The 24198-nt window shown below is 42.2% G+C and overlaps 1 protein-coding gene across 2 annotated transcripts in view; it reads right to left on the reverse strand.

Moving 5' to 3' along the window:
• The window catches only part of adarb2 (adenosine deaminase RNA specific B2 (inactive)), a 232409-nt gene that overhangs the window by 50118 nt on the left and 158093 nt on the right, over positions 1–24198 (reverse strand). For both annotated transcript variants that reach the window (XM_080864184.1, XM_080864183.1), the window contains one exon: positions 2110–2224. In XM_080864184.1, coding sequence (XP_080720310.1) covers positions 2110–2224 — 115 coding nt within the window. The remainder of the gene's footprint in view (positions 1–2109; positions 2225–24198) is intronic.

The following is a 24198-nucleotide window of genomic DNA, read 5'->3' on the forward strand; positions in this document are numbered from 1 at the left end:
GGAGAGTGCTTTCGAGCGTTTTTTTCTTATAAAACGCTGTTTTTACCGTTTCTCCCCGCAGTAAATATAAACAACGACAGTATTGAGGAAGAAAAACAAACACTGCATATATTTTTTTATCACAAATCTGGTTTTACGTGGCCTATCAACACAATTTAAGAACTGGTATGAAGTCCACACTTTTTCCGTCAATTGTTCCGTCTGTCCTGCTCACATCTCCAATGGTTGTCCACATTGTCATTAACGTGGCTTCACTCCACATCAGCCACGCCGCTTTGCTAGCTAAAACACCGGTGTTGGCACATAAGGACGCTGTCATAGCCTGTCAACGACGTGGATTAGCTGCGCATATGCGTGAATGTGAATCACGTGATTGGCTGGACTATGGGATAAAGTGGCATCGTTCTAATCCCACACTGGAGCAGCCAGTCACTTACTGACTAACACTGCAAAACAGAATTGTTAACGTATTTACTTTAATTTCAATTCAGGTTAGAACTTTTTTTTGTGCGCAACGCAGATTTTTTCTGCGCAGAGACCGTGCCAGCAGTACGCACGAACGCAGCTTAGAGGGAACATTGGTCACAAGCCACAGGTGGTAGTTGTTGTGCTGCTGCTGAGTTTTGACGGGTTTTAACGACTTCTCCTCCTGTGTGGAGGATGTGGAGGTTTAGTCTGAGTGGAGACACCTACTGTTCAGGAGAATACTAACCTTGTAAGAATAATGCTAACAAGGTTAGCATAAATGAAATGGGGCCTTAACAGCAACAGCTAACAGCTAAAGCTAGCATATCCCAACAACAATTTTCAGTAACAGACAATGACACACAAGCTAACAGCAGAAATGCACACCATCAGATAACAGCTAGGAACGTTCAAGACAAAGGTCTTTGGTGCGATTAACCTTACATTTATGTAACGCAGTTATAGTTTCTCTTATAAACAGGGGTGCACATAAGTGGTCCGCAGGTGCGCATTTGCTGTTAAAATAAAAGACATGCGCCAGATATGAAGTTGCAACGTGCGTTTGCGTACATATAAAAGGCAGTGTTTTTGTCCGCTAGAGTGGGATTTTCACGGCATATTCTGCACCACATCTCTGTGCGTTCATCATTTGTTTGAAGCCAGCTCACTTCCTGCAACCACTTTTCCGAGAACACGCGCTTCTTTTGCGGTTCGGACTTCTTCTGACATTTCTTTGGAGGTGGAGGAACACCAAAGTAATTGCTTAAAGGAGCTTGCTTCTTCGACATCTTTAAGTTCTAAACAAATGTCTGTCCTCCTCCAGAGAATCTTATGTACGCAAACGCGCGTTGCAACTTCTAATGTGGTGAGCATCTTTTATTTTGACAGCGAATGCGCACCTGCGAACCACTTTTGTGCACCCCTGCTTATAAAAAACAGATTTAGAAACCTGACAGCTTACTTCGTATAAACTTAATGCGAGATCATCCTGGCGTGGATGTGTGCCATGCAACTCTATAGAATTATTATAAGTGATGTGGAGTGCGTGTGGAATATGCTGAAGCAGAAATAACACACGTCTGTGTGTGGGAGGCCCCGATCGACTACAACAAACAGCACTCCTGTAAGACAATGATGTAGTCATGTAAATGTCTAGAAATGGAACTCATTGTTTCACACTTTAGGAGAAAAGCAGATTGAAGCCTCCTCCTACTTACTGTTCCTTCACTGAGTCACTCCGTCAGGTTTCAGATTAAGGTGATCTAGTTAAAATTCCCACTGTGACATCTGGAACTCCTGTCAAAGCTCCATGAGCACTGAAAGTCCAGTATGCAGTGAGGATGACTGACACTCACTACCATGTCTCATTCTCCTCAGAGATTCTAAGCAGTCAATAATTCATCAGGAAGGTATACTCTCATGTAAGGGTGCAAGGTACAGCATGGAGTGGAAACTTTCTCCCTCTTCCCACCCTCAGTTTGTCATTTCTTTCTCAACCTACAGACAGTCCCTTCCCCATCTCTTCCTTGTTCTCCCTCCTTCACTCACTCACTCACTCCCCCCCCCCACCTTACTGTCTCAATTTATATTGCACCACTTCAATAATTCAAAGTGATATATAAAAGTCAATGAAATTTGCCATACCTCGGGTCATTACGATGCCTGCCAGGGATTTGTGCCGAGCGTGCACAGGACTGCAGCCGCCCACCAGCGACCGGTACTTCTCCCTCACCAAGTGGAATATTGAATCAGCAAAGTCCTGAAAAACACAATCGCTCCCTTAATTTCTACTGGACACAATCTGTGGAGACCGACTACCCGGGTTTAAATTTGCTGCACTTGGTTAACCTGTTCAGGTAAACAGAGTGAGGTTTAGGGAGATTATCCTAAAAGCCAACTTACCTGTTTAGCTATGAGTGCATAGAGATCATCGAAATGCTCGAGGCATCGGTATAAAAAAAAGATTTCCAACAGTAGCACACAGCAACTTGATTATTATTGAAAGGTTTCAGCTGGAAAGCTCTACACACAGTATTATTAAATCAATGATACCTGATAGCCATGAGTGTTTTAGATCTTAGATGATGCATTTAATCTGTATATCCTCGTCTGGTTGTTAAAGAGACACAACATGCACATTTTGTTAACCTCTTCCCTACTTAACCTTCCCGCTTACATGATCTGACAAAGCAGTGTTGCAATTGTGATGCAAATGTAAAGTTTTCATTGAGCAGCCATTAACTTTAACAGCAGAAGAGTTGGCTATATGCTGTCATGTACTCATTATCGTTTCTGCCAGCATATCCCAAAATAAAAGCCACTTGTCCCAGACCCCATTGTTTCCTGTCTGACTTCACTGGAGTGCACGATCGTGCTGGACACCATTTTTCAGTTCTCATTTCCTCCACCATCTGCCATTTGGAGCGCCTCTAAAAACTTGCTGTTTTTGCTTCTCGGTCTGACCGACATTACACATGCTGATTTACTGGAGATAAAATGCAAAGTATGAAATAAAACTGTGCTCTCTATGTACATTTACCCCTCCACCTCCGACTCAACACTTCTCATCAGACATCCACTAAATCCACACTGTTCACCAGATGTTTGCCGAGACATGGGCACGGTTTTCGCACCCTTTGGAATTTTTAATGCTCTTTACTCGAGTAGTAATTAAGGGCTTAGTCTCCAAGCAGTCTCCACGCCAACTGTAGAGCGCAAACGGATCACTGGAAGATGGCAACAGAGTGGCAGTGGAGTGGGCCTTTTGGACAGATTGAAGCCCGCAGTGGCTAAAAGGACATCAACAGATGCCACAGTAACAGACGTACAGAGTGAGAGAGGAGCAGAGAGATTAAGGGCAAACAGAAAAAAAGGCGAGGAGAGCAAATGAATGAGCATATTGCACATTATAGCCCTCGTCAAGGCTGTGAAATACTCTCACAGTAGGAACTGGCGGTGGAGGTGCTCACAGCTTGTGTTGCGGTGGGTGGCGTGTGGGTGTGTATGTATGGACACGGGCATATTGGTGCTTTGACACCAGTGTCAGCCCGAAGCTTTTTCGGCGAGTAGAACAGGAAGGAGCAGTGAAAAGTCATCACGGTCAATAACTTAGCACAGAGGTTCTCAGCTAACGGTTGGGTGACAGGTCAAAACTGAGGCGAGTCTCCTTATTTTTAACAACAGGCAACGAAGACAAGAAAAGACACATTTCCTCTACCACTATTTACTTGATGCTTGGCTAACACTTCACTGTTACTCGGCATTGCTGCCAGTTTTCGGTTTTACGGTCAGCGGCAATGATCAGTAAACATCCTCATTCCAGATTCACCTCTGAAATATAGTTATAAGGCATATTTTGCTTTGTCATGCCAAAAGACATTTTAAAGCCAAGAAACTCTTCACGAGACAGCTCAAAACCAAATAAACAGTTTGGGACATGGACTATGACAATAATGTTTTACATGTGTCAGAAGTGAATAAACAGGTATACAAAAATGCCTCTTTTTTCAATTCAAGACAGTTTTAAAGGTGCAAGGAGGTACTGTACCTATCCAGAGGTTGGTGCTTGGATCCCTGGCTGCTCCTGCATGTATCCTAAGTATCCTTAGGCAAGATACTAACCCCAAATTGGTCTCTGATGCATTCATTGGAGTATGAACACATGTGTATGTTAGATAGAAGACACTCGAATAAGACATGCTGTATAAAGACCTTTGAGTGCTCGAGTAGAAAAGTGCCAGTGCATTTACAATTCATCTTATATTACTCTAGACAGTCTGCACTGCCAAATATTGCACACAGTCAACCCTCATGATGATCTACTGGAACAACTGCACAACATTTTGGACTGTGCCTCCAGTCCAAAAGAAAACTGGCATCTTCTGGACTCCATCATGGCCGTTTGCCAAGAGTTTCAGCCAACACAACTGCTTGGTTTACAACACGAGCAGCAGAAGGTCAGAATTATAGAGTCGTTAAAAAAGAAGAATAACATCTCTGGCCTTTCTTTCATGTTGGACAAACACATAGCAAGGGTAGCATCCACATTCTGATAGATATCCAACCATTTTCTGTTGCTTATCCGGGTCTGATCTACAGGGCAGCCCTTCTTCTCCCCAGCCACCCACCCCAGCTGATGAGGGGACACCAAGCCATTCCCAAGTCAGCTGAGAGATGTAATCCCTTCAGTGTGTCCTGGGTTTGCATGTCCTCCTCCCATTAGGACATGCTGGAAACACCTCACCTAGGAGGCATCCTACCCAGATACTTGAACCACCTCAGCTGGCTCCTGATGTGGAGGAGTAGTGGCTCTAGTCTGGGATCTTAGGCTGCAATTCCGATTTTTTGATCAAATCCGATTTTTATGTCTGCTTGTTCACACTACAAATAAAATGTGACAGCAAACGCGCTCTAGTGTGAACCCGCATGCACAAAAGAAGACGTCACACACAGCGCTCTTTGTTTAGACACAGACCAAACAGTATTGTTTGACTGATGGCCGTTAATATAAAGACTTGTTTCGGACTTTACGTTTCCCAATTTTGCTTTAAGTTATAAAGTCATTTTGTTATTTGCATATGGCCTAATAATGATCCTTATTGCTGTTTTAGAGGAGCGGTGCTTCAAAGGATAGTTGCAGAATCTACAGATTATACAGTACAAATAAAATGTTCACGTTGTCTTCCCAACAGTTTCACTGACATCTACACGGGATGGCCAGGAAGCGTTCACGATATCTTCTCGGGCGCTTATAATTGGCATCTGTCTTGTGTCAGTGACGTAAAAGACGGATTTAATGCGACATATATATAAAGCAGTCGCTTTCTGAAACATCAGATATGTATTGGATTCAGGACCACATACGAAAGTGACCCAGGTCGGATTTGAAAATATCGGATTTGTGCTGTTCACACTGTCACACCATGATCGGATATATTGTTGCATAGGGTCAAAAAAGTCGGATTTGATGCGCTTTCGCCTGCAGTGTGAACGTAGCCTTATTCTTGAGGTCGCTATCCAGAGCCTGCGGCCATAAATAACAGGAATACAGACTGACCAGAACAACAGCTTTGCTCTGGTACAAGCAGCTTTGCCATACCCCAGCTTCAGTTCATCTCTCTACAACAGCGCTCCCCAACCGCGAGAGTTGAGGCTCAGGGGTGAAATTTATGGTTTTCAGGGTTTTTATCGGTTTTTATTGTTATTTTTTTTTAAATCATTTTTATCGTTAACTCGGTTTCCCTGGGTCTTTTCCCGTGTGTTATGAATAAATCTTCTTCTTTTTTGGTACCGGTACTGGTTTTATTTTGTTGTATTTATCCGTGACACCTTAAAAGCCGGTTCGTGAAAATATTGTCAGACATAAACCGGTCCGTGGTGCAAAAAAGGTTGAGGACAGCTGCTCTACATCACAGCATAAAGCTATAGAGGAGATTTCTTCACTTTCTTCATTTTATCAGTCGCTTCAGATCATTTTTCAAGGTCTTAAACAGACACATTTACTGTAAGTAGCTTTAATCCATTTTTAAACTAACAGTCTGCACCTTTAATACGCACAGCCCTACTCAGTGACCTGCAGCATGTGTGGAATAACAGTAATTAGTTTCCCTGTTAAAAAAATCCAACCTTTTGTGCTGTTGTTAATAGGAAACAGCTGATACTCACTAATGTATTTTTATGTCAGCACAGCAGATGGACTTGGACACTCAGTCTTTTTCTTTCACTTTATCATTAATATGAATAACTATAACCATATAGTTACATAGTTACGAATATCTACAATTATAACTATATTAACTGTACAACAATATTAACAGCTGTTGCTGTAAAACCATCAAAGTTTACAAAGGAGGGACGAATGAATGACTCCATTAAAACCTGTTAGATGTTACGCGGTGACAGTGAAATTCTGTTTTTAGTTTACTCTTCCACCACTTTTGCAAAAGACATAATAATGTGTAACAACTAACAAACACATAATTTGTGTAAATTTATTAATCGCCCGTAAAGATAATCGCACCTACGAGCGTTATTTGGGGGTGCTGCTAACAAGCTATTTTGTCCTGTTTAGTAAACCTGACACTGACAGTCTAAATTTGATACCTGTAACGGGTGGAACACCTGTTGTGTAGTGAATGACCTGTAGAGGGTGTAAAATAAAAAGCATAAATCTCACATGTCAGAATAACAAGTTTCTACAGCAATAAAGAAATAAAGAACAACCTGGTAACAATGTGTTGCTTTGTTTTTTTTAATAATATGCTTGAAAAATTAACTAAACATATAATTTCATATGAACACAAAGAGCCTCAATTGTTTTTGTTACCCAGTCATTTGCTTTGCCTTCTATAAAATGTGGATGTTGTCCTTTAAAAAACACAAAGTTAGAGCAAAGTGTGGATAGTTGTTATTCATTAAATGTCGAGTAAAACCAGCAAAAATATAAATCACATAGATTTTTGCCCAAAGACAAGGAAATTTAATGATAATTTTGTAATATTTGGCAACATTTCTGTCAATTTATTCTGAGTTTATAATTAAAATTCCACAGTTAAAATAATCCCTAGTATGTAGAAGATTACCAAGAGAAAACCATCCTCGCTCTGCCACGAGTCCTGCAAAATGTTCTGATTCTACACGCAGTAACAAAACCTGTGGGGAAAAAAAACCCTGCCTTGGTTCTTGCTCCTGAAAGTGACATCCAATTAATTTGAACAGAATCCTGCTTGGCTTGGCAGCGTCAGCTGGTGTCGGGCACATTCTGAACCCAGAGTCAAGTCCTCCATCCCTCCTAAAGGCCTTTTCATTGATGACATTACAGAGGTGAGAGAACGTGGCAGCTCGGAAAGGCCCGGAGAGCAAAGGTGGAATAGACCCTGGCAAACAGCCCAGCTTTTTGTCCCTCCCTCCTGCTTCTTCCTCCTCCTCCACCTCTCCTTTAACTCTCTCTCCTCTCATCTCTGTCACTCTCTCTCTCTGTCGAGTCGTCTTTCCTCATTCTCGTCTCATCTTTTTACCTCCTTGCTTTTTCATTCCTTTCCTCTCTTCCTTTTTCCTCCTCCTGCTAACTCTGTCTCTCAGGTTGGTCTGTGATAGAGGGCAGTGATGTGCCGACTGTGATTCAGAACCTATAATTTCCACATGGAAACAGCATAATCATGAACCTAATCTGCATCACCCGACTGAAAAGAAAAAAAGGCCTCAGCTCCCTTCCTGCATTCTCTTTTCTCTGTTTATATGATCAAATATCTAAATACATACCTCTGTCTGTACGGTGTCCCCCTATCATTTCCCTCACATTGACACACACATACACACACTCATATACGCACACTCATTCCTCAGTGGGGGAGTTGAGTGCCACCTTTAGTGTGGGCCTAATGTGGCAGAAAAACGGGGCCAAGGATCTCACTCCTCGGTCAGGGAGAACATCGGCCTGCCGCACAGCGAGAAGGAGGACCGGCTGGCTTGCTTTCGGATCAACATCAAGGTTAGCGCCGCTCCTCTACAGCTACGTTTGGGAATTTGGTATTCAAACTCTGTCTCAGGTAACTGATATAAACTGCACTCTGAATGCACCTCAGGAAACTGCTGTAGTGGCTGTTGTGTTGCTCAGCCCACCTGGTGTCTTTGCCGCATTAGTTCTGACCAATTTACTTGGCAATTCCTCCGGGCATCCCGAGGGTGGAGAAAACAAGCAACGGCGGTTATTTAGTAACATCTGCAGCTGCGCACGATGAAATTTACTGCCGTAATATCACAATCAGCTCGAATCAGGGGGAGCTGAAATTAGCAAAATTAAAGCAAAATTAGAAAGAAACAGTGACCTCTGACTCTGTCTGGTCTGACTGAAATCCAAGTCGCACTCAAGCCTGTTTGTAACTACATCAGTTAGCAACATTTGGCAACCCTCTAGCAACCAGTCAAGCACTGACATGCTTAAATACATGTGATTCTACATATTTGTAGGTGGTTATATACAAAAATGTAGTTCTGCCTCTGCTGTTTAAAGCAATTATTCTGGTCAGAACTGAGAACGCGATTATTTAACATATTATTCATCAAACTTGAAACTCATCAAAAAGGGCCACGGACAGTGCAAAAGATGGACGTGGTCTGAAAAGTGCACCCAGTGCAAAAGTGCCTAAACCTACATTCTTTTAATAGCCACCAGGGGGCGATAGTTGTGGTTGGAAAGACTTAAAAAGACTGTTTAAGTCCTACCTTGGACTTGTTCTCTGTATAGACTTTCCTTATGAGTTTATAGGCTCAGACACACATTTCAGGTAAAACGTTGAGCCTCTGATGTAAATATAACTAATAAGTTTCATGCTCATTTGCTAAAAACCACCGATTGATAAGTTGCTTTATAGCTGGCTTCAAAACATCAAGAGTGAAATGTTGAAAATGTTCATGTTGAGACATCAAAATAGATTTGATGCTGTCTATGTGGGCGATATGGGAGCATCCGTTTGGGAGTTAGGGCCCAGTTATGGGTGTTTTTGAATGGGCTAAAGAAAAAACAACAACACATGGAAAAACACAATCATTTCAACTTTATTTATCTTGTTTCCATAAAAAAAAATCTGCTTTTAGAAATCAAATTTTAAAGCAAGAAGTAATTAACCGCCATCTCCTCTTAGCATGGATCCCTGTAAAAATACTGTAGCCAGATATACGACCAACTGTGGTGCATATTCCTCATGACTACAACATCAGCATTCAAGCAACCAATCGTCTCTTCAGTTAGAATCTAGCAGCTAAAGATAAAAGTACCCCTCTGCTAACTAGCTAGCTGCTGTTTGGTTGGAAACAAGAAGCATGCTACAGATAAAGCATAAACAGTAACATAACGGTGTAATAATTCAGTGCAATACACAGGGAGTGCAGAATTATTAGGCAAGTTGTATTTTTGAGGAATAATGTTATTATTGAACAACAACCATGTTCTCAATGAACCCAAAAAACTCATTAATATTCAAGCTGAATGTTTTTGGAAGTAGTTTTTAGTTTGTTTTTAGTTTTAGCTATTTTAGGGGGATATCTGTGTGTGCAGGTGACTATTACTGTGCATAATTATTAGGCAACTTAACAAAAACAAATATATACCCATTTCAATTATTTATTTTTACCAGTGAAACCAATAGAACATCTCCACATTCACAAATATACATTTCTGACATTCGAAAACAAAACAAAAACAAATCAGCGACCAATATAGCCACCTTTCTTTGCAAGGACACTCAAAAGCCTGCCATCCATGGATTCTGTCAGTGTTTTGATCTGTTCACCATCAACATTGCGTGCAGCAGCAACCACAGCCTCCCAGACACTGTTCAGAGAGGTGTACTGTTTTCCCTCCTTGTAAATCTCACATTTGATGATGAACCACAGGTTCTCAATGGGGTTCAGATCAGGTGAACAAGGAGGCCATGTCATTAGTTTTTCTTCTTTTATACCCTTTCTTGCCAGCCACGCTGTGGAGTACTTGGACGCGTGTGATGGAGCATTGTCCTGCATGAAAATCATGTTTTTCTTGAAGGATGCAGACTTCTTCCTGTACCACTGCTTGAAGAAGGTGTCTTCCAGAAACTGGCAGTAGGACTGGGAGTTGAGCTTGACTCCATCCTCGACCCGAAAAGGCCCCACAAGCTCATCTTTGATGATACCAGCCCAAACCAGTACTCCACCTCCACCTTGCTGGCGTCTGAGTGGGACTGGAGCTCTCTGCCCTTTACCAATCCAGCCACGGGCCCATCCATCTGGCCCATCAAGACTCACTCTCATTTCATCAGTCCATAAAACTTTAGAAAAATCAGTCTTGAGATATTTCTTGGCCCAGTCTTGACGTTTCAGCTTGTGTGTCTTGTTCAGTGGTGGTCGTCTTTCAGCCTTTCTTACTTTGGCCATGTCTCTGAGTATTGCACACCTTGTGCTTTTGGGCACTCCAGTGATGTTGCAACTCTGAAATATGGCCAAACTGGTGGCAAGTGGCATCTTGGCAGCTGCACGCTTGACTTTTCTCAGTTCATGGGCAGTTATTTTGCGCCTTGGTTTTTCCACACGCTTCTTGCGACCCTGTTGACTATTTTGAATGAAACGCTTGATTGTTCGATGATCACGCTTCAGAAGCTTTGCAATTTTGAGACTGCTGCATCCCTCTGCAAGATATCTCACTATTTTTGACTTTTCTGAGCCTGTCAAGTCCTTCTTTTGATCCATTTTGCCAAAGGAAAGGACGTTGCCTAATAATTATGCACACCTGATATAGGGTGTTGATGTCATTAGACCACACCCCTTCTCATTACAGAGATGCACATCACCTAATATGCTTAATTGGTAGTAGGCTTTCGAGCCTATACAGCTTGGAGTAAGACAACATGCATGAAGAGGATGATGTGGACAAAATACTCATTTGCCTAATAATTCTGCACTCCCTGTAGTGCTACATCATTTGACGTGAATGCATTTAAACTCTTACTGTCAAAAGATTATTTATCACAGCTTTCTTAAGTCACACAACCAAAACAAAGACACTGAGACAACAGTAAGAAGCATATCTGCAGGTCTCTGGTCTGTAGGTAAGAATTTTCAATACACTGCTGTCATATTTTTTATCTGTCCATCCAACCATTCACCCCTCACCGCCCCCCGTCTGTTCGTGCACGTAAACAGTTTGGCGTCTTCCTCCAAGGTAATGTGGAAATTCACCAACAGTCCTCCTGCTGCCTTTCCTCTGAAGTCAATATTGTGCCAGAAACACAAAATGTCAAAAGGAAATTTTTCTCCACTGCTGCTTGACCTAGAAGTCTGCGCGTGCTGGCAGGGGCGATGGCGTGTGTGCCTGTGTGTGCGCGACAGGAAAAAAAAAGTTCAACTGTGTCATTTATTGTTTAGCACTACGGCCCCCAAATGGAAATACTGACGGGAAACTCCAGCTTCATCAGTGATTGTGTTTAAGGCCCTCGGTAACGCTGCCCGTATGTTTCTACACATCCTCAGTTAATCTGGTGAAACTGAAGCAGCCATGATGTGTGTGTGTGTGTGTGTCCATGTGTGTCACTCCTCCATGAACATCACTGCATGATTTTTACCCCACCCTCGGGGTAACACACACACACACACACACACACACACACACACACACACACACACACACACACACACACACACACACACTTCAACCCACCACCCTCACACCTTATCACCCGCCTGCAGAGCAGCCCAGGCTGCATAAAAATGGGGCCATGTCTTATATTTCTTTATAGAGGTATTTAACAATTCATTCTCCTGAGTTTTAATAGTGTCTGCCCTCTGCCTAGATATCCCCCCTGCCCACCTCCACCACCACCACCCACACACCCTGTGCCTCCACCATCAGCCCTGCCTCCCTTCTCCCCATCCCTCGCCTGCCGCCGAGCATGAGGCTTTTGAAAATGGATATCTATTCATTTGGCGGAAACGCTGCCTCTGGGGGCTTTTTAGGTTCTCAAAAAAGCCCGACTTCTCACGGTGAGACAGATTTCCCTCTTGTTTGTTCTCCATATGATGTAAAGCATCGCTCTCGCTCCTAAATCTTTCTGCTCCTTCTCTTGCTGGCCTCTCGATCTGTATCATAAGAGGAAAATCAAAACAAAACTCATATGTCACTTCTCAGATCTCCTTTCAGCGGTCGCTCTGCTGTCTTGCCTTTTGATGACAGTGAGAGATGTGGTTGTGCCACGTGACAGCGACAAAGTGCAACCTGCAGGACTTGAACTGTGTAAAATTTGGGGAACGCTGTGAAACACTTTTGCACCTCGCCTCTAACCAGATCTAACCTTTTCCTGCGCTATGGCCAGATGGCCCTGCAGCCCATGGAACAGATTTCACTTTGTGTGTGTGTCAAACTTTCTGCCTGAACAGCGGGGCCTTGTCAGTCAGATCAGGCAGCTGGGCTGCACCATGCGGCCGTCGTCATCATAACAAGAGGCTTTTTCCCTTTCAAACCACATGCTTGATGTTAGCAAGAGAGAACAAAGGCAGATGAAGGAGCACCAGAGAGAGTGAGAGAGAATGACAGAGATGGTGCATTTGATCTGTCTTTGCCACAGCGCTCCTCTCCGTCTTTCCCCGGTGTGGGTGAGAGATAGGGGGAAGATGCAATGCTGCACCACAGGTTTCCAGCAGCAAAGCAGAGCTCAAGCAGAGATTCCTCATTAGGCTTGAAAAGGTGGGAACCACGACGACGAGCTTGGTGCATGTGGCAAGGATCAGAGTCAAGGATGAGCTACCACAAAAATGATAACCTCATCCAAAAAAACAAGGGCACCGCTTTCTAGAAATGATGCTAAACATAGAAGTGTTTCATTATGGCTTTGATGTTCTCCACTTGGGGCTGCAATCAATCCCTGTGTTACAGTGTAACGATCCATCCCTCCTGTACAGCCAAATTCACGACAAGGGCAAGCGACCACTTAGAATATATGTACAATGGGATTTTTAGCCACAGACCCGGCGTGTCTCTGAGGACGATAACGTAAGCCTGTGGATTCACTGGATGGTCCGCCACTTTGGATGCCGACAGATCACTGGATGAAACAAATGTCCATGTGGATCCAGTCTTAAAGGGACAGTTCATTCCACCAAAAAAACCCCAACAAATTTGATCTGGCCTACAGCGCTCTTCATTTACCTGGCTAGGTTGGGAGGTATTGGTTGTAGAGATCTCTGCAGAAATCATGCACACACCCTGCGAAGAGCATCAATGAGTAACTGTTTTATTTCTACTGAACTACAACAATAAACCTTATCACTGTGCAGGAATAAGTGCCTTTTAATAAAGAGACACTATTGCAGCATTTTTTATGTATTAGGAAAGTGCCATCTGGTTCCACTGTAGATAAAAGAAGGCTAGATGCTAGATCCAGATGCATTAACAGCACTGCTGCCCAGAGGAAAATGTGTACAGTTGATGTACAGTTTGATGTGAACGGTGTCTTTTTTTTGGCTTTTCGGGATTTTTTAAAGTTTCTCATGGTCCCTAGGGTTTATATCCTAGTGACTTTAGTTAACCCTGCCAAGCACCACCACACACACATATCAAACAATTATTTATATATTTTAAGAACATACTTGATGGACACAGACATTTGCAGAGGCAGGGAAGTTATCCTGCTGACTCCCTCTGATATTCAGAGTGAAGTATTCTGACAGCTACTGGATGGATTGCCATTAAATTTGGTACAAACATTCAATGTCCTGATGAATCCTAATGACCTTGAGCTCCACAAGGAGGTCATCTTCATATGTTCTTAAAACGATCTCACCATCTTCTGGTCCCCAGAGACTAAATCCCACTATGGAAATATAAAATATATTTCAGTCCAAGCAGAGACACAATCGCCCATCTCAGGCCAAGCACCAATAAGCAACTGTGCGATTTTGACACTCAGGAACTTGAATCATCTTAGAGTCACAGCTACAGCAGCTTGTCACTTGGTCATTTCTGGACAGCATTTCAAGCACTGTCATCGTTTTAAAACACTGCATGTCAGAACAAGGCTTTTCCTGCTTCTAAAAGAATATCCTCATCTACAAGGTCCTCAAGCACCTGTTGTTGTGATTTAGTGCTATATAAATAAAGCTGAATTTAGCTGAATACACATGTTCACCCTTCAAACTCCCAACAAGTTTGTCATGTTGTCATAAAATTAAATAGTGTTTTCCAACCTTTGGTAAAAGCTAAACTTCATATGTCTCCTGATTGGTTACATCTGTTCAAAGTTACTAATGCACTTAAGCCTAAATCCAAACATTAATTTGGGAAATGAAACCCCAGCATTCAAGCCAGATCGAGCTGAAGCTACTGAATCATAACCAACAAGGGCAGATGCTACGCATGACTGTCTCTGAAACTCATTATCAATATTAATTCTCTTCATCTGATCAAACAAGCTCAGCCAGATACAACATAGATGCTATCAGGGCTCGGCCCATCTGTGGCTCTATGTTTTGTGTGGTTGTAATCTGGAAACCATGGTTGCCAGGTCCCTCAATAAGCTTTGTTTTTTTTTAAACCAGCACTTTCTAAATAGTTATTTCCTCTTCTGTGCAACCAAAGAGTGAGATGATGCTGTTACCTTTACTGCATCAGCTTATAGAAATGTCTTTATGTAAAGGATAATCACGAAATCAGACTCAAGACTTGAGAAAATTCAACATACACTTGATTATAATGCATGTGCATGTACTGAACATATTATTTATTTATTTTTTAAATAAGAAATTCCTTCTTTTTTTCATCCTATAAATCTTTGTCTTTCTGCCCCTGAAATGCCACAATTTGGTATGAATATTAACCGCTTTGTATCAGTTTATTCATTATCTTCCACTTAACCATCCAGTTAACCTGACATACATGTCCTTGGACTGTGGACAGGTAGCGGGAGAACATGCACCGTCTCATTTTGTATCCAGTTATTAGTAATTACTGATGAAGAGAAGGAAGAGGGCAGGTGAAAGTTGACAAAACAAAACTGCAGTCTGTGGTGATTTTACAGTTCAGCGATGGTCATGGAGAATTGTTTCTCTCCTGTCATTTAAATTACCCTATGTGGTGAGCAGAGAGGTATAAGCAGCAACAAATAATGAATAAACAGCAGCAGAGTGTGCCTGATAAAAAAAACGAAAGCCTAAGTCTTGCAAATGTGGGTTAGCATCTGCCACAATCTAAAACCTTTCTATATAATAATTCACATCACAGCTTAATTACATTAATTACGCTTATTCATTTGGTTAGATTACAGTAATAAACCTCAGAAGAAAACTTTACATGCAATTATGTCGCATTTTCAGAGTCTTAATGCCTCAAAAAGACCTTTGTGGTGTTTGACAGATATTTTATGGCACTTCTGTTTCACCTTACAGCTCACAGACGAGTTAACATGCTCTTCCTGAATTAGTCTTTAAAATATGCACAGGGCAGAGGAGATCACAGGGAGCAAGAGAAAAAAGAAATAAATAAAAGGTTCACGGTGACAACAGATGGAGCGCGCCTAAGTCGTCTCGGTATAAATCCCCTCTGATTAACCTCCACGCTGGAGATAAAAGCAGCGATATGCCTAAAACGACTTAATAATGTCAGGCACAGTGTAAAACACACACCAGCGGCTTTATACATTATGCACCAAAGGCCAGCAGAGGGACTCCTGTGAAAAGATAACATGACCCACCCCCGAGAGAGATGGAGAGAAGGGTGGAGAGAGAGAGGAAAAGATTCTGTATGGAGACGGAGGAGGAAATGAGAGGGTCAGCCATGAGGATTTAACAAGAGTCTATCATCTACAGTACATTGTTGACTAAGGGAGGATGGAGGAGGAGGAAGCCACTCCAGAGGCCCCCGAGGGCTGTTCACACAACTCCCATTAATTTGCCCATGATTTAACAGAGAGACGGAGAGAGAGACGGAGAGAGAGCGACCTCTTTGCTCCAAGTTTTATATGTGTGTAGTAACGAATAACGGAAGCAGCAGTGGACAGTCTACTGCCCCAGAGACACTTTGCAGTCACAATCTCAATTAAGCGCTTACCAATTGCAACTGTCACTTAAAAAAATCAATAGTTATTAATCCTGAGGGACTTCATGTGTAAGAGACTTCTGGGTTAATTGCTGCTGTGTTTCGACTGAGAGAATGAATCAGAAAGATCTGTACAACAACTAGGGCTAAATGTTGGGAGCTAAAATTACAGGATTCCTTTCCTAGCATTGAAAAGCTTTTAACGTATTCAAATAAGACGTCATATTCCACAATACGGATACTTCCATTATTAAACCTACATGTAGTACGCGATACATTTAATTCACGTAATGTGTGAAGTTTGACACAGTCCCATTACCTCAAATCCCCAGAAAAAACGATCCAACATTAGACTTTTGCACAAACCACTGCATTATGTGACCATTTATAAACTTTTATACTAAAGATGCAAATTTTTTTTTACACATAAACACCAAACAACATCCACAATGTCAGTACTTGATGAAAACCTGGTGCTGTTAGCTAGCTTGCTAGCATCGACCTTTCCATACTCTTTTGCTAGCTGAAGCTTATTTGTGCTCTTTCCTCTTCTGATACTAGCCAAGAGGCTGACCACTGAGGGTGAAAAAATTACTCTCTTCCACGTTTAACTGTGGACTAAAATGCACAAACTATAGGAAGTATATTTACAGAACAATGCCGTTTGAGGCGCTGGTTACACACCACAGGTGACGTAATGCTATAAAGCTAAGCTAGACTATGTTGCTGTTCCTGTTGGGAAAAGTATTCAAATTTCATCTGTATCAAGTCTTCAGCTCTTACTTTGTTTTCAGAACTGAAGTGACGTCGACTCAGAGCACCAGGAGGAAAACTTTATACTCAACTTTGTTGGGGGAAGTGTCAAGTGGCGACGTGGCGACTCCAGACCTTTGAATGTCACTGAAATTCAGAGACTTCAGGTGATGATGGGAGCAATACCCACTGGCAAATTTTGCTGAAAAATTGAGTTTAGCAGTTAAAGCAACTAAGTGGTAAATACATTTGAGGGTTACCTTGGCAATCATATGCTGGAATGTCTGCTAACAATCAGACATCAGCAACAATGCAGTTCGAAAATATACATGCAGACGGCGGAGCCACGTGATGGTTTTACCGTCACTGCTGCTAAAATGCGTAAAAGTGTGGCTATTTTAAATATAAGAGAAAGAGAGAACTTTAAGAAATTAATACAGCCACTACAGTGACCATCAAAACGATGAAAAAATATTGCCGTAAACAGTTTATTTTGTAACGCGAAACGATAGCGTATAATATGAAACGACAGATGTTTTCATATCGTCATCCGATATATCGTCATATCGAACAGCCCTACCTCTTAATGCTCCCTGATGCTGTTTGTATCTACAACCTATTTTTTGTTAAATTTAAGGGACAATACAGATTTATTTCAGTCTAGCATATTTCACTGATGCACCTTTGTTTGGCTCTAAGTGCCAATCAGTGCAGAAGCTCAATGCAGCTCTTCAGCTAAGGAAAAAGCAAATCACAGCCTCAGACACATAACAAACTGGCATGGATATTTATGTCAGCTGACCTGCTGCAGGGTGATTATGTCAAATGCAACAAATACACCTGGCTGGAAACCTGGAGGGAGATCCTTGATGAAGTCAGCAAAAATGGCCGTTCTCTTCATGCCTTTGTGAATCAGCATCTAGACAAATGTGGATTAAAAACCAGGCTGAGGAGCAGTGCAGGCTTCACTCTCTGTTAATATGACCTTCGCCCACTAGGAGCATCTCTGAAGCCACATATCTGATAGAAGAAAATAATCACAGCAAAATAATATTCACCTGCTGTGGTCAGAGATGGACTCTATCGTAACAGAGGTGTGGGACACTGACTTTTTTAATAAAAGTCATATATTGATATGACGTGTCAGCTCACGGATTTATCAGTCCAACTCTATTCTCCATCTCCCAACAGAGCTTTTCTGTCTGGAATCAGTAATATTTTATGCCAGACAGAGCGAAGCCACAGAAATAATAAATCCAGGAAAACTGTTTGCTTTTTCGACAGGTGGAGAGACTGCAGCAACGGCGTTAAAACGTTTCAGAGGGAAGGGAGACTCTAGAATTGGCTTTCATGTCTTAAAAGAGTGGAATGGCTCCTCTGAAGCACTGCGATGGCTCCCTCCAAAGGGTGGCCGATTGTGTCGGCCTCAGCCCAGACGCGGCGGCCGCGCCTCCATCTCTGCTGCTCTTGAAGATACCGCTGTGGCTTTTTTTGGTGGTCTCGACCCTGGCAATCAGCGAGACTTCAAACCTCAGCGCCACCCTTTGAACGGTGCCCGTGAACATCTGTTGCCAAGCGCCGCTTTTCCTCTTGGCTTGGAGATTAGAGGCGAAGACGAGGGGAAACACTGGTGCTTTCAGAGGCTTGTCTGTCCCCCCTGTCAAGCAATGTCTAACATAATGTTCTGTCAAGGGTACAATGTGCTGCTAATAGCAATACAAAACTTACTAATTTACATAAATACAACAACATGCTGACTCGAGTGACGAAAAACATCACGTGCTTCGGCGCAGCAACGCTGAACCATTGAATGGAGTGTAGCAGGGCACGCACTGGAAATAAATATCAGCTCCCTTTGTCTGCCTTTGTTTGTGTCTGAAGCAGAACAAGTTTGATGACTGAGAGCAAGACTGTTTAACTTATGCAGCTGTATTTTCTTTTGCATTGTGGCGAGTCCATTTGCTTCTGAAGGAGTCATTTATCCAGAGGCCTTCCCTCTGCTGGTGATGACTAAGTGTGGACCAGACTCTGCATCATGGCTGTGGGTGCTGCTGTGGCCAAAAGGGCCCTAGAGCCAGCCATACATCATCAGATATTGATACGCTTCCACCACAGCGCCACGGCTGACATTTGATTCATAGCTCTGGGTGCTCTTTCTGAATCCCTAACAGTCAACAAGGGATCATGGGTAAATGTCAGTGTTGTGTTGGTTTGGGGCGCCTCACTGACATGAGGGAAATTGGTAAAAAATAATGGAACTGGTTAGGACAGGTAACTTTGTCTTGACTTAATGGGCCTTGTGTGTGGCTAGAATTTCATGACAGCAAAAATAGAAAAATAAGTTAATAATGGTGCATGACTCTGCAAATTCTGGACTGTAATGCTTTACTTATTTTACAACTACTTGATATTTATTTTTGCATTAGCCTGCAGACGCCCACATATCAGCACAACCGTTTCTAACAAGGATGACATACTCAATATCTTTCTGTAAAAATATTTAGATATTGCACAAAGCTGAGGAAAGTGGGTGAAAAAATGACGCCTACTGCATCTCCTCTATACTACAACCCTCTCAATCTGTCCATGTGTTATCTTCAAGTTCTGGCTGTTTAGTAAGGATCAACATACACTCATCTTGAGCTTCACTCTGGGTCTGTGGGGTCTTTTAGCAGCTTTGCGTCACGATGTGGTCTTTGAAAGTACTTAAAGAGATTTGATAGTGTTCTCGCAACATTTGCTGACTTTGCGCTGTACTTTAAGTTTGTAACTGGTAAATCTCCACTTCTTATAAATGGTAAACTATTTTTTTGTCTGAGGTCAAATAACAGTTTGTCCTCGTTAGTTCATCTGGTTTTTAAAATGAAGTATTTGAAAAATACTTCATTTTCTGAGTGATGGGTTACACTGTAACACTGATGGAAATACAGCATGGTTGATTATGACTGTGGCAGAAACTATGGGTTCAAGAGTTGGTGTGAATCCCTGCGTGAGGTTGAGGAAAGAACGCTTTTATAATAAACACTAACCTTTTGATCGAATTTGGTACGTCAAGGTTTCACTTTGTGCATTGGTACTGAAAGTAGCAATTACAACAAATTGTAACATACAGTGTTTCTGAAAAGAGAATACTGGGGTTTTGATGTTTTGTGTTAATCTAGTTTGCCTCTGAGCACGAACAACTGGGAGGAGGGGGCGATCGTGGCTCAAGAGTTGGGAGTTTGCCTTGTAATCGGAAGGCTGCCGGTTCGAGCCCCGGCTTGGACAGCCTTGGTCGTTGTGTCCTTGGGCAAGACACTTCACCCGTTGCCTACTGGTGGTGGTCAGAGGGCCCGGTGGCGCCAGTGTCCGGCAGCCTCGCCTCTGTCAGTGTGCCCCAGGGTGGCTGTGGCTACAATGTAGCTTGCCATCACCAGTGTGTGAATGTGTGTGTGAATGGGTGGATGACTGGATATGTAAAGCGCTTTGGGGTCCTTAGGGACTAGTAAAAGCGCTATATAAATACAGGCCATTTACCATTTTGAGTTAGTTAAACTATTTGGATTTGTGACTGGTTTGCCAATTTTTCATGAATTAGATCAGCGGTCCCAACCCCCGGGCCTCGGACCGGTACCGGTCCGTGAGTCGTTTGGTACCGGGCCGCGAGAGTTGAGACTCAGGTGTGAAATGTGTGGTTTTCAGGGTTTTTATCGGTTTTCAGTGTTATTTTGTTATCGTTTGTATCGTTTACTCGGTTTTCCTGGGTCTTTTCACGTGTGTTATGAATAAATTTTCTTTTTTTTGGTACCGGTACTAGTTTTATTTTGTTTTGTTGACACCTTAAAGGCCGGTCCATGAAAATATTGTCGGGCATAAACCGGTCCGTGGCGCAAAAAAGGTTGGGGACCGCTGAATTAGATTACAAATGAGGATAAAAACAAATGAACATGTCATGCAAGGCCTATTTTCTTTTTGCCGGACATGGTTTTGCTTAGATTTTATTTCCCCCATGGTAGTTTTTTTTCTTCTATTAATTACACGTTTAACACAATTTCTATTAAACAGCTTGAACCCATCATGCTGAAGTTATATAAAAGCTGTGGCTCTCTTAAAGATGGCTGTAGAAATAGGACAAGAAATTTAAAACACAGAGGTGAACTAATTTTTCTAGAAGAATGCAAGGTTTATACATAATGTGAGAAGAGGCCCAGATAAAAGCAAATGTTGGTCTAAAACATTGATCAAGATTGTGACTGACACAAAATAAATACATAAACCATTGAAAACCTTTGAGACTGTCCTTAGATCCGAGCTGGTCAGTTTCCCTCTGAATGCAGGGTTGTGCACGGCGACCCTGTGCGCTGCCTGGTGCATTGTGTGAGAGCACATCAAACAAAAATTCACTGATTGTCCGTTTCAGCAGGGACTGAACCATTCCTCTGTGGAGGACCTACTTTCAGCAGACTGAATGCATGTATGTCAAACAGAGCTGTTCAGCTGACATTTCAGAGATGTGAGGTTTTCACCCAGCAGTGATACAGTATGTTTATCCTCGAGACAGTGGCTATATGTTTACACCTGCCCTTTGGAGAAAACAGCGCTGCTCTTTTCTGCACTGATGAATGTGGGTTCTAACAAACATCCTCTGACAGAAGAGGCTTAAACAGTGCATGATCCTTCTCACCGCCAAGCGCTACGTTCGCGCACACACACATACACAGAGCTGGGGCGACACAATATAATATGCACTTCACTGCCTGCGGATGAAATGAATGCAAATAACCGCATGAGAAAGCCTTTTGAGCGTGCCAGAGAAATCAGTCTGTGGCCCCTGCTCTTTTAACATTTACTAAAAATCCATCAGGTGGCGTTTGCAGAGTAAGCAGAACACCAGATAGACTGTAACAAATGCACATGCTCTCTTTTGTCACCTTTTCTTTCCTTTCCACCAGACCTTTCAAGTGCACGCACACACACACAGACACACACGAGTCGTGTGCATACACAGCGTTCATAAGCTCCTGCAGAAGGCCAACAGAGAGAGCGGGAAAGGCATGACAATAGACTGAAAGGAGAGTCAATATCGAACTGAGGAGGAAAAAAAAACAGCAAAGAACATTGAAGTGCTATACCTATTGTGTGTGTTTTACTTTTAAGCCTATGCTTCCTTTTGAAAGTGTTAAATTACACACTACCGCTCTGAACTCTGATGCATTAGACACTCTTTCTAATGAATGCGTGTCAAGCTTCCAGATGCTGCACAGGAGAGTTAACAAGCTATTTTCTTTATTCCTCGATTTAAATGCTCTTTGTCCTCCCTGCAGCTTATGCAACTTGTGTTGTTGATGTGTAAAGGAGTCAAGGTGAAGCTTGAGCATGAAAAGAAATGGAGTCAAATGAGCGTTTCACCTTTAGACGCCGAGATCACCGTTTCTCTACCTTCACAAAACGTAAAAGCTTCAAGCTCATAACCGGCGGTTATGTTAACAGTACTGAGAGAAAGCACCGAATGTCAGCTATGCTGGAGAGTCGGGCTCTTTGTGGGAAGTAGCTGCCACATCTAAACAAGCCAAAGCTGTAACTGTGTTTCTATAAAGTGGTTCAGAGGAGACGGTGCTTGGGGTTGTTGTAAGGGAAGCAAACGAGAAAGAAGGTGGGAGAAACGAGTAAGGGGTGCAGAGGATGTATAGTGCATATATACGTGTCCCTGGATGACAGCAAAGCAATAGTGGGGGAAAATGTAAAATGTCTATTAAAAGTTAGAGGAAATATAACACAGTGGAGGGCATCACTGAAACACAAAAAAAGAGAAACATTTTAATTTTTTGAAGGTATTTTTCATTTTTTTTATGCCCATATTGGTTAAATTATCACATTAGAATATATTTAACAGTCAGAATGAGCTTTTCTCAGATAAACAAGTCATTTTGCTGTGTTGGTCTCTGTTTCAATTCTCTGACATGTATTTATTACTACAACATAACATAATGAGATGTGCCGGGTGGCTCTTGTGCTGTGTTTCTAACCAAGTGCAGTAGCTTTACTATTTCTTAGGAAAAACAGATTTCTATTTCTATGTTGTAGCATGTGACAACTTTATTAATAACGTTGCTTCTTTTTAAACTCTACAGTGAAAGGCTCTGAGCACTGCTAAAACATTAGCCTACACTATATTTTAAATAAATAAATCGTTTTCTTTTTATTTACATACAGGGGTGCACATAAGTGGTCCACAGGTGCGCATTCGCTGTCAAAATAAAAGACGCGCACCAGATAAGAAGTTGCAACGCGTGTTTGCGTACATACGATTCTCTGGAGGAGGACAGACATTTGTTTAGAGCTCTTAAAGATGTTGAAGAAGAAAGCTCCTGTAAGCAGTTACTTTGGTGTTCCTCCACCTCCAAAGAAATGTCAGAAGGAGTCCGAACCACAAAAGAAGCACGTATTCTCAGAAAAGTGGTTGCAGGAGGTGAGCTGGCTTCAAACAAATGGTGCAGAATATGCCATGAAAATCCACAGGGCCACAGTGGTACAAGCTCTGTCACCCTTAGTTCTCATCTTAGTTTGTTTCATAACAAGTAAGCCCTGCTCAGATGACCTCAGGGACCTGCTAGGGACAATGGGCTGTAGCATACCAGAGATGTAGGCTGGTGCCAGTCCATGCAAAGCTCTATAAGTCAAGACCAGGATCTTAAAATGGACTGAATTCAATAGGAAGCCAGTGTAGCTGAGATAGCAACGGTGTAACACATATTATTTTATTTGGAACAATGTGTAGGAGTGTTCAAGCACAAGCAAAATTCTATGCTAAAATCCACCCAGTCCTTCATATTATTTCCCTTTTATCCATTTTTCTCCCTTTGTGTCGGTGCTTTTACTGTTTTTAACAAGTTCGCTGTTATAGCCTGTCTGGTGTATGGCTACCAGCAAGATTCTGCCGGGCAAGCAAGGCGATCATTGCTTCTCCAGTGAAATAAATATCGACATCAATATAAACTAAAATTAAACCGATCCCTCTCTTTGTATTTCAGTGTTGTTATGTCACTGAAGCTTTTCTTAGTGCCTGTTGCGCTATTCTTCAAATTACTGCCATCTTGTGGCCACAGCTGGCTATTGTTTCTTGAAGCTTGCCTCTGAATCCACTGCCGTCTGTAGCGTCTCTCAGTTTCACGGACGAGTCCATGTCCTGTTAGCAATGGCTTGAGCTGGACAAGTTAAGAGGTCGGCAGCCTTTTTTCTTTCTTTTCTTTTTTAATGCATAGGCCCATTGTTCTGAGCTCATTACAAATATATATTTGAAGCGATCTCCACAGGACAGCCACACTACAGACTTATGCTACTAAATATGATGCATTACTGTAGATCTAACAGAATTTAATATTTCAAATGATCTCAGCCTTAAATATCTGTATTAATTCTGACCCATATAACATTTTTCTGCACAA

Source organism: Rhamphochromis sp. 'chilingali' (assembly GCF_963969265.1).
Source record: "Rhamphochromis sp. 'chilingali' genome assembly, chromosome: 18".
In the NCBI taxonomy this organism is placed as follows: Eukaryota; Metazoa; Chordata; class Actinopteri; order Cichliformes; family Cichlidae; genus Rhamphochromis; species Rhamphochromis sp. 'chilingali'.